At 33.8% G+C, this 11,804-nt stretch overlaps 1 protein-coding gene across 3 annotated transcripts; it reads left to right on the top strand.

The window, feature by feature from the left end:
- The first annotated feature begins 327 nt into the window (after positions 1-327).
- Positions 328-3,658, top strand: LOC107765462 (GDSL esterase/lipase 5-like). 3 transcript variants are annotated; one of them, XM_075251221.1, is made up of 5 exons: positions 334-1,092; positions 1,378-1,502; positions 2,355-2,585; positions 3,209-3,300; positions 3,377-3,658. In XM_075251221.1, exons 1-4 carry the CDS (start codon positions 804-806, stop codon positions 3,287-3,289), a joined length of 726 nt encoding a protein of 241 aa, XP_075107322.1. In that variant the 5' UTR covers positions 334-803; the 3' UTR covers positions 3,290-3,300; positions 3,377-3,658. The 3 variants fall into 3 exon arrangements, 2 of the variants coding, with proteins under 2 accessions (XP_075107322.1, XP_075107321.1); XR_012708431.1 differs by having other exon boundaries at positions 328-1,092; positions 2,355-2,861; positions 3,209-3,658; XM_075251220.1 differs by having other exon boundaries at positions 3,209-3,658.
- The last annotated feature ends 8,146 nt before the right edge of the window (positions 3,659-11,804 follow it).

The following is an 11,804-nucleotide window of genomic DNA, read 5'->3' as shown; positions in this document are numbered from 1 at the left end:
AGTTTTGCCCATAATAAACTGCAAGTAAATTTAACCGCATTTAAAATGATCCTTAATAAACTAAAGTTAATGGTTGATGATAAGGGTTTTATCTTGTCCAATACAATTTAAACGGTTAGACCTAAGGGGAAAAAAGTCTGCAAACACTACGGAATCTATTCTCACTGTTGATCAACCTGTGGATCAATGTAGTAAGTACATACTATTACCTTGTCATTTTTATTAGAAGGTGTTTACAGCTTTTCTTCTCATTATTGAAAGTCCTCCTAATCTTTAAAGTCAATTAGGAAGGTAAGATAAATATAATGAAGCAAATGGCATTTAAATAATTAGGACGTGAATGAATCATTTCATAAAAAAAAGAACGATAAGACCACCGACCCATAGGTAACGTTATAACCATGCAATGGTTCCATATTACTCTTTTTTATGAATAAAAACTATATTCAGAAGTCTCTTTTTTTCCTTTTCTTTTGCGTGGAGGGTGGATAGAATATGTAGGGTGGACGAGGTCAATTTTCTGCAACAACATTGGCATGCTTAGGTAATCATAGAAACTCAAAAAAATGTACGAAGTTCTTTGTCCTTGTAGCTAATTAGTAGCTAGCAACTAGCTATAAGTAAAGAGTTCCTACTTGTTTTAGCTATTCATTCTCATTTGTCTTTGCTTAGCAAGATAAGCAAAGAAAAAACTGGAACGTCTAGTTCTCTGCTTGCTTATATATCTCAGTAAAAAAATTGGAAAAGTCTTCGTTTTCAAAGAAAAAAACTGAGGTGAAGGAGAAATCGAAGTTGCAAAAACCATGGCAAATCATATGGGTGCAATAAGCAGCTATTTCAGTACCATAATCATGGTGGTTTTATATCTGGGTAGAATAGGTGCAACACACAACATCCATATCAGGGAATGCAAAAGGCCAGAAAGAGGAGTTGATCTCTTCATCTTTGGTAACTCCTACTATGATGTGGGAAACAACAATTACATCAATACTTTCACTCTTGACCAAGCCAATTTATGGCCCAACGGACAATCTTACTTCAAGTCCCCTACCGGAAGATTTTCTGACGACCGTTTGATTTCAGATTTTATTGGTAGGCAATTGTTCCTAATTCATCTGTTGTCTGTTTAATATTGGATTGACGGAATAGGTTGTTGTTTTCTTATATGAGTTTGAGTTATCCTCACCTCACAGGTTAACTATTTGGATTGAGTTAACTTCAAAATTCTTAACATGATATCAGAGTCAGATTCATCCGTATTCTTATTTAATATTTTCTTATTTTAACCCCCATATTATGTTTCTCCTTTTATTATTGATTTAGTTGCTTGAATATAATTGACCAAAAAAACGGCGTGTCTTTTTCATTTTGTGACAGCTGAACATGCAAATATTCCAGAGCCACCACCCTTTCTGCAGCCTCAGAATGAACAGGATTATAGCAATGGAGCAAACTTTGCATCGGCTGGGGCTGGATCTCTTGTCGAGACTTTCGAGGGAGCAGTACGTTCTTTTAACATATAAAAACTAGTATCTTATTAATTTTATTTTTAAAGATAATTATGTATGATTATCATTTAGATGACTTATATATTATGCCTACTTGTAAAAAATTTACTTTCTCAGAATATAGAAGTGAAGCTCATAATAAGAAAATGCAGGAGGAAGGAAAGAGATGCTAGGTTTCATGACTACGCGAAAGAATTTAGCGAGCTAGCTAGTTAGGTAACATTAAGGTCGTCTAAATGAAATACTTTATCTAACTACAAAAGCAAAAGGCCTTTCAGCTTTAAAAGAAAATAATTAACTTGCCGCTAATTGCATTGAAATATTCTAATTGCGTGTAATCTTGCCTCATATAATTCTAAAAACTTCATGTTTTGTATGTTATTGAATTATGACTAGCCAGCTGCATGCATTCTTGAACGGATAACTGTCAGACTTTAAGCTTGTCCATATACACGATAAGATAATAATGTAGGAGTAAGGAATGAAAAAAAACTGGTCCCCAATATTGAGACTATGGTATATATAATTTTTTATAATTCATTTTTTTACAAGTAGTATAGATAAAAAAACTGTTAGGTACCGGTACTAAGGGTACTATTTCGAGCTACCATTACTCTTACCCTTCACCCCTACCCACCCACCGGACGGTATGGTCCAGTATGCATATCAGTACGGTCTGGTACGAGTGCCGGTATTACCCTACCCTAGACAACCTTACTTTCAGTACATCCACACAACTGAAAAATTGTATAATACTCTGAACCCTACACACCAAGAATGCTTACTGCTACAGTCGTATTTGGTTTTTTGTTGTATGTCGGTATTCTCAGATTCTTCATTCTTCAGGTGATTGATTTGAAGACACAGTTGAACAACTTCAAGAAGCTGAAAACTTCGTTAAGAGCCAAGTTGGGCTACTCAAAATCGGACAAGATATTGAGAAGTGTTGTTTACTTGATTGGCATTGGGACCAAGGACTACTTAAGTCCCTTTTTGACCAATTCCACAGTCCTATCTGTCTATTCTCCTCCCCAATACATACAAATGGTCATTGGCAACTTGACTTCAGTGGTACAAGTAAGTAAATAACTTGCACCCATGGCTTCATTATCTAATAATAGTATATGGATAGTGTAAACATTTTCTTACGTTATCAATATAGTTTAACCTGTAATAACAGGTAAGTAATCATTTTTACGCGATTAGCAATTAACGTTTTGTCATAAACTAATATTCACGCATGAGATCTACAAGAACGGATAGGAATGCGCAAACGATTAGAGGGATTCACCTACTCACTTTATGACTTCAACCGTAGTTTGAAACAGAGGATGAATCATCCCTCCAGATATGGTATGCACCTCTTTTAACTTATTTATGCATTTGGTTAACACAAAAAATGTGTATAAGTCAAATTCACTTGTAAGTTCGTCGTTCCCAACTTATGACACTTTACCTTACAAACACTTTTGATTTGACTGAGGTACTTTCTATGTTATTCCTAAAAATTTTTGTAGTACTAACTATTTAAGGGCATTTCAATCATCTTATAAGTACTTCTGAATTTCATATTCAACACTTTTATCTAAACAATCAACTAATAAAATTAGTTTTATTTTAATCAGTTAAATTATTGATTAAGTTGTTTAATTAAGAACTTATCCAAGACAATTATTAAATTTTAATTCATATTCATGTAGGTTTCAAGGAAGGGAGAAAGGCGTGTTGTGGCACAGGGAGATTTAGAGGAATATATAGCTGTGGAGGAAAGAGGCCAGTGAAACAGTTTGAGGTTTGTAAAAGCCCAAAAAAGCATGTCTTTTGGGACTCCTATCATTTAACTGAAAGTATTTACCACCAAATGGCAGCTGAAATGTGGAATGGAGCCGTGAAAGGACCTTTCAGTCTCAAGACTTTCTTTCAATGCCTCTAACATCATTATATTGTTAAGATGCAACAGAGTACAGGATATAGATTCATTCATTTCTATGACTATGAGTAGAGCTATTAAATTCTTCATTTGCTCCATTCTAGGAAATTTTTGTTCTTGTCATAAGCTGCAATTTCAAGCAAAAAAAGTTGTAAGACAAGTTATTCAGTTATTCCTCCAAGCCACATTGGTTATTTTATTTACATTAGTTTATTTTCCAGGGGCCGATCCATCATTATTGTCTCAGATTTCATTTTAACTTTGTAATTCGACGTAAATGTATAAATTTATTTGTAAAAATTTATTAAAATTGAAACAAATAATAGATATAGACTCATAACTTTACAAGTATACATGAACCTTAAAGTTGAACCTATAGAGTTTGAATCTTGAATCTAGCTCTGACATTTGCTCATGCAGCGAAGTTGGATGTGGAGATTTGTGTAGTATCTTCTTTCCTGCTCACCATCAAAACAAATACAGTAATACAAATTTTGAGAAATAGGAATTGTCAGGGCGGATGCAAATGGGAAGGGTGGGTTCACGTGTGTGGGGCTCATATTAAAGAAAAACAAAGAAGAAAATGGAAGGTGCCCGACTTTGTTGACAACTTTGTTGAAGAAAATGGGAGGTGCCTAACTTTGTTGAAAAATTATAGGACTAAATCAACAACAAGACATCTTCTTTATAATAGTTCAATGGCATCTCTTACTATAAAAAGAGGCCTCCATTATTCATTTCAATAACACCAAAATAAGAGAGAAGCAATAGAAGTTAGAGAGAGTAATCCACAGATTGTAGTCTGTGAGATAAATAGTGAGTGTGAGTAATATTGTAGTGAAGTATTTTAAATAAATTGTGTTATTTCTTTCAAGATTGTAGTAGTCTCTTGACACTACTAAGTTGTAATATTGTAGTGGTTATATTGCTCTGCTCGGGTATTGTATTTTACCCATTAAAAGAGTTGGTGTCGTTGTTACTCTCTTGTATTATTATTATTTATCGTGGATATTATTCCTGGGCGGGATTATTATTTTTCCCAATAACGTGGTATCAGAGCCATGACAAATAATGGTACGCTGTCTTTTCAGTACCCCGTCTCACAAAAGATAATTATGAAAAATGGTGTCTACGTATGAAAGCCATTCTTGGCTTTAAGGATGTGTGGGAAATCGTAGTAGAGGGTATGCAAAACCCGATAATGAGGAAGCTCTGCCTCAAAATGAAAAAGATGTCTTGGCAAAGACAAGAAAGAAGGATCAACAAGCCCTCACGCTCATCCATCAATGTGTGGATGATGCCATATTCGAGAAGGTGGCAGATGCTACCACCTCAAAGGAAGCTTGGGAGATTTTACAAAACTCTCTTCAATGAGTTGACAAGGTAAGGAAGGTAAAACTTCAAACTCTAAGGGCTGATTTTGAAATTTTAAAAATGAAAGAATCCGAATGCATTTCAGATTATTGTTCAAAAGTAAAGGCTATTGTAAATCAATTAAGAAGATATGGAGAGGACATAAAAGATGTGGGTGTGGTAGAAAAGAACCTTCGCACTTTAATACCTAAATTTGATTTTGTGGTGTGTGCTATTGAGGAGTCTAAAGATTTAGAATCTATAATGGTAGAGTAATTGGAGGGTTCTTTACAGGCCCATGAAGAAAAGATCAAGAGGAGACAAGAAGTGCCATTGGAGAAACTTCTTAAAATTCAGGCATCCTTCAAAGATTATGGAGGTGAAAAGAGCTATCGAGGGAATGGACGGGGACGAGGTCGTGGCAGTCATGGAAGAGGAAGAAGCAATGCTAAAAACTTCAACAACGAAGTTAAAATCCATCAGACGTTCAGAGATCGTGGTCGTGGACATAGAGGAGGAAGAGGACGTGGCTACTACCAAGCAAATAATGAACAAAGGTATGACAAATCAAAAATTGAGTGTTATAATTGTCATAAATTTGGCCATTACTCTTGGGAATGTCGTAGCAATGTTGAAAAAAAATCTAACCTTGTTGACGACAAGAAAGAAAAAGTTGAGTCAACGTTGTTGATGGCACTCAAGGAAGAAGACAAGGATGATTGCAGCTCGTGGTATTTGGAAAATGGAGCAAGCAATCATATGTGTGGATGCAAAGAGAAATTTGTGGAGATCAATAAAACGGTGAGAGGTAATGTGTTCTTTGGAGATACCTCAAATATTCAAATTGAAGGGATAGGTACGATTCTGGTATCCTGTAAAGATGGTAGTCACAAGTTAATTCAAGATGTTTATTATGTCCCAAAATTAAAAAGTAATATTTTGAGTTTGGGCCAACTTCTTGAAAAGTAATATGACATCCACATGAAAAATATGCATCTTTGGCTTAGAGATTCAAGTGGAATTCTAATTGCTAAAGTGCATATGGCTAAGAATAGATTATTCTCTCTGAATCTTAAGACAATTGATAAAAAGTGTTTGAAGGCTAATGTGCAAGATGAATCATGGTGTTGACACATGCGATTTGGACACTTAAATTTTGAAGCGCTCAAATCAATGGGAGAAAAGAACATGGTGCATGGAATACCATCAATAAGCCATCCCAATCAATTGTGTGAAGCTTGTCTTCTTGGAAAATATGCAAGGAGGAGTTTTCCAAAGGAGGCCATGTCAAGATCAACCAAACTGCTTCAGCTTGTTCACACTGACATGTGTGGACCAATCAATCCACCTTCCTTTAGTAAAAGTAAATACTTTCTACTTTTCATTGATGACTTTAGTAGAAAGACTTGGGTTTATTTCTTGAACCAAAAATCTGAAACTTTTGCGATTTTTAAAATTTTTAAAGTACTTGTAGAAAAAGAAAATGGCTATGAAATAAAAGCCTTAAGGTCCGATAGAGGAGGCGAATTCACTTCAAAAGAATTTAATGACTTTTGTAAATCTCATGGAATTCGTCGCCCTCTAACGATACCTTATTCACCCCAACAAAATGGAGTAGCAGAGAGAAAGAATCGAACGATTCTTAATATGGCTAGATGTATGTTAAAAGCTAAAAATATGTCCAAGGAATTTTGGGCAGAAGTTGTATCTTGTGCAGTTTATTTGAATAACAGGTCTCCAACAAAGAATATTAGAGATCAAACCCCTCAAGAAGCATGGAGTGGAATAAAGTCAAGTGTCAAGCACTTGAGAATCTTTGGGAGCATAGCCTATGCTCATGTGCCACATCAAGGGAGGGCGAAGCTTGACGATCGAAGTGTCAAGCATGTGTTTGTTGGCTATGATACGAGTTCAAAAGGCTACAAGCTATACAACCCAAATAGCGGCAAGATGGTGGTAAGTCACGATGTTGAATTTGATGAAGAATTAGCATGGAACTGGGAAGCTCAAGAAAAAACTTCATATGATTCTCTTTCATACTTTGGTAATGAAGAAAAACCAGAGACCGTGGAACCTGTGTAGGATACAACTCCACCTCCTTCTCCAATAAATGTTACATCTCCCTCTTCTCAAGAAAGTTCAAATGAACAACCGCAAAGGACAAGGAGTATTCAAGAACTCTATGAGAACACATAGGAAGTTACTAATTTTGATTTTTTATATTTTCTTTGCTGATAGTGAACCAATGAACTTTGATGAAGCTATTGAAGACAAAAGGTGGAGACAAACCATGCAGGAGGAGATCGAGTCAATAGAGAAGAACAACACTTCCCAAGGGTCATCGAGCAATTGGAGTTAAATGGGTATACAAGGCAAAGAAAAATGTTGATGGAGATGTGGAGAGATACAAGGCACGACTTGTAACTAAAGGCTACAAGCAAAGGCAAGGCATTGAATATGAAGAAGTCTATGCACATGTTGCCCGCATGGAGATGATTCGTTTGCTTATCTCTTTGGCGGCGCAAATGAAGTGGAAGATCCATTAACTAGATATCAAGTCGGCTTTTTTGAATGGATATCTTGAAGAAGAAGTCTATGTTGAACAACCATTGGGCTTCGTGGTCAAAAACCATGAAGATAAAGTGTTGCGGTTGAAGAAAGCTTTATATGGATTAAAGCAAGCCCCACGAGCATGGAATAGTTGCATCGACAAGTATTTTTAAGACAATGGGTTTACTCGTTGTCTCCATGAATATGCTCTTTACCTTAAAGTTCATACTAATGGAGATATCTTACTTGTTTGTCTTTATGTTGATGATTTTATTTTCACGGGTAATAACCCAAGTTTGTTTGAAGCTTTTAAGAAAGATATGTCTCGTGAGTTCGAGATGAAAGATGTAGGCTCATGTCATACTACTTGGGCCTAGAAGTGAAGTAGATGGAGGATAAAATTTTCATCTCTCAAGAAAGCTATACAAAGGAGATCTTGAAGAAGTTCAACATGCTCGATTGTAACCCCGTGAACACACCGATGGAGAGTGGGACAAAATTATCCAAGTTTGATGAAAGAGAAAATGTGAATCCCACATTTTTCAAAAGTCTTGTAAGAAGTTTGAGGTACTTGACTTGTACCAGGCCAGATATACTCTTTGTAGTTGGAGTAGTAAGCCATTTCATGGAAGCTCCTACCTCCACCCATTTGAAAGTCACTAGATGAATTCTTCGTTACCTAAAAGGTACGATCGACTTTGAGTTATTTTATTCTTCTTCTAATGATTTTAACCTTATGGGATTTTGTGATAGTGATTATGCGGGAGATATTGATGATAGAAAAAGCACAACTGGCTTTAAGTTTTTCTTGGGTGATTCTGTTATTTCTTGGAGTTCAAAGAAACAACCCATAGTTACTCTCTCGACTTGTGAAGCCGAATATATAGCAGCAACATCATGTACCTGTCATGCTATTTGGCTAAGAAGATTATTGAAGGAGCTCAGTTTGCCACAAATTGAAGCTACAGAGATTTGTATTGATAACAAATCTGCACAGGCATTCGACAAGAATCCGGTGTGTCATGATCGAAGCAAGCATATATATACAAGATATCACTTCATCAGAGAGTGCATTGCCAAGAAGGAAGTCAAACTCAAATATGTGAAGTCTCATGATCGGGCTGCAAATATCTTTACAAAACCTCTTAAGTTTGAGAATTTTTAGAGATTGAGATCAAGTCTTAGAATGAAAAAGAAAAATCAAAATTAAGGGAGAGATTTGTGGGGCTCATATTAAAGAAAAATAAAGAAGAAAATGGGAGGTGCCTAACTTTGTTGACAACTTTGTTGAAGAAAATGAGAGGTGCCTAACTTTGTTGACAACTTTGTTGAAAAAAATGGGAGGTGTCTAACTTTGTTGAAAAATTATAGGACTAAATCAACAACAAGACATCTTCTTTATAGTAGTTGAATGGCATCTCTTACTATAAATAGAGGCCTCCATTATTCATTTCAATCACACCAAAATAAGAGAGAAACAATAGAAGTTAGAGAGAGTAATCCACAGATTGTAATCTGTGAGATAAATAGTGAGTGTGAGTAATATTGTAGTGAAGTATTTTAAATAAAGAGTGTTATTTCTTTCAAGATTGTAGTAGTCTCTTGACACTACTAAGTTGTAATATTATAGTGGTTATATTGCTCCGCTCGGGTATTATATTTTACCCATTAAAAGAATTGGTGTCGTTATTACTCTCTTGTGTTATTATTATTTGTCGTGGATATTATTCCTGGGTGAGATTATTATTTTTCCCAATAACGTGAACCCATCCTCCTCCCTGGAAATCATGTATAGCACTAGTAAATTTTAGCTCAAATACTTAAACTAACATGGGTGAACTCAAACTCAAGTGAACACTTTAGTGCATTGGTAAGAAGGTGCACCTTCTGCCTTTTAATTAGGTGTTCGATCCCGTACTCTTTCTTCTTTTAAATTATATTTTAATTAATAAATAAGGTTAAATTCCCATGTTCTGCCGCTTTTTCTAATCAAATACACTTTTTGTTTCTTTTTTCCCCTTTTATATTGGTTATATGTTTTTTTTTTCCTTCTCTTTTTGTTTAGTCTTCGTTTTGACCTTTAAAATTTCTAAACCAAAAATATATTTCTTAGACACTCTCGAAATCTCATGTCTCTTGTGCTCATAGTACATCCATACTTTAAAAATCCTTAAAAATCCCGAATACGCCTTTCAGCAGGATGGGGTCAGTTTATGAAATAGGCCCGACACGAAGAGAATGGTGACAACCTTAACCCAGAAATTGAGCACGGTATGAGTTATAACTGATGCTAAATTCCAAAAGGTTGCATTCCTGATGCTAACATTTGCATTTTCATTTTTATGTGCTCAATTAATTCTCAACCCCACCTGCGTGTTGCACAGTAACAATGAATGAAACAGACAAGGTCGTACTCCACAGTTTTGTCTCAATCGCCGAAGATATAAATAAAAGAAGAAAGAAGAAATAGCAGCATTCTTAATTTATCGTTTCTGTATTATCGGATAGAAATTGATAGGAGCACTAAATTATTGGTTAGTTATTGTTCCTCCGTTTCAAATTAGATGAGTTAATTTTTTTTTTCATCTATTTTAAAATAAATGACATATTTTTAAATTTGAAAATAATTCAACTTTAAATTCTTTATTTTATCTATTTTACCCTTAAGGGAAAGCTTTTATAACTACACAAAAATCATGGCCCCACAAAGTTTTTACCCCTTAAGCGACCACAAGTTTCAAAAAAAAAAATTTATTTTTTAAACTTTGTGCCGAGTCAAACTATCTCATCTAAATTAAAAATTAAAACGAAGAGAGTAATTGAAGTGGTTAAGATTCAGTATATTCGAGTGAACTTTGAAATGTGTATAGTCGGAACAAGCTTCCTCCTTTTTTTTTTGTTGGGGGTCTGTAGTGGAGAGAGAAAATTTCATATGGCAACAAATTCTATTTTTCTCTTTCCTTCTATAATTAAATATCTTTCTAACTATTGTATGTATCTTAGAGTTAAAACAATAAAAAGTTTCTTTCTCTAAATCTTTCCCCATTTCCCCCCAATGAGTTTAACTATTATTTATTCCCTCCATTCACTTTTAGTTGTCAAGTATTCTAAAAATAAATTTTTATTTTTGCTTGTCACTTTTCGCATATCAAGAGAAAAATAATTTATTTTTCTTATTTTGCCCTTAGCATTAATTAATCATTCTAAATTATTTTTCAAATCTTTTAAGATTAAACACCAATTAATATGGGTATTATGGTAAATTATATACTTTATTTATTATTTCTTAAAAAACGTGAAAAATCCAAAATGGACAACTAAAAATAAACGGATGGAGTATATCGTAAAGAATTATAGTATTAAGTAAGTTAAAAGATGATCCCAAGTAACTGCTTACAGCAAAGATGAATTTGCAACTCATAAACGATAATAAATAGCCTCTTACTATATCTAATTTACTAATTGTGTAAATCTTTTATACTATTAGTGTATGTAAACTAAATCCTTGTTTGTTTGTACAAAGGGAAAACATGAAAGTAGTGGCAGAAAGGTTAAGCGGGCGTTTGCACATAAGAATCGTAAAATTTCAGAAAAGTAAATTTTTTTTTAAGTGAAATGGTATTTGAAAATTGGAGTTGTGTTTGGACATAAATATAATTTTGGGTTGTTTTTAAATTTTTGTGAGTGATCTGAGTGAAAATATTGAAAAAATATTTTTTGAAGTTTTTCAAATTTTTGAAAAATTCCAAAATTCATCTTCAAGTGAAAATTGAAAATTTTATGGCCAAACACTCATTTCGAAAAAAAAAAAAGTAAAAAAAAAATCAAAAAAAAAGTGAAAAATTCTTATGTCCAAACGGGCTCTAAGTGGGCGTTTGGACATAAGAATTGCAAAATTCCAAAAAAAATAAAAAAAAATTTCAAGTGAAAATGATATTTGAAAATTAGAGTTGTGTTGATATGAATATAATTTTAGGTTGTTTTTGAAGTTTTGTGAGTGATCTGAGTGAAAATTTTGAAAAATAACTTTTTGGAGTTTTCAAATTTTTAAAAAATTTTAAAATGCATCTTTAAGTGAAAATTTAAAATTTTTATGACCAAACGTTGATTTTCAAAAAAAGTAAAAAAAATTCGACAAAAATTGAAAAATTTCTTATGTCCAAACGGGCTCTAAGTTTTGTTCTCCTTAGTTCTTGCTTTTTCTTTTGTTTCTTTTTACATTGGTCAATATGATACCTAATCTTTTGTGGATCAGTTCTTTTTGTACTATCATCAAAAGTTATTTTTGGAGGAAAAGTGCAATTTTATGTACTCCAGTTAATAAGCAAATCTGAAAGGTTTAACTTACATGCAACTGACCTTAAAAGATCCATACGGAAAGATTAGAAGGCAGTGTTTTGAATTTATATTACATGCATGTCAAAAGGAAAATTGAATTCTATGTATTTTCTTCATTAACAGTA

This window comes from Nicotiana tabacum, chromosome 4, assembly GCF_000715075.1.
Source record: "Nicotiana tabacum cultivar K326 chromosome 4, ASM71507v2, whole genome shotgun sequence".
NCBI lineage: Eukaryota > Viridiplantae > Streptophyta > Magnoliopsida > Solanales > Solanaceae > Nicotiana > Nicotiana tabacum.
Note: the sequence above shows the minus strand (reverse complement) of the source record. Positions and strands in the feature narration are given on the sequence as shown.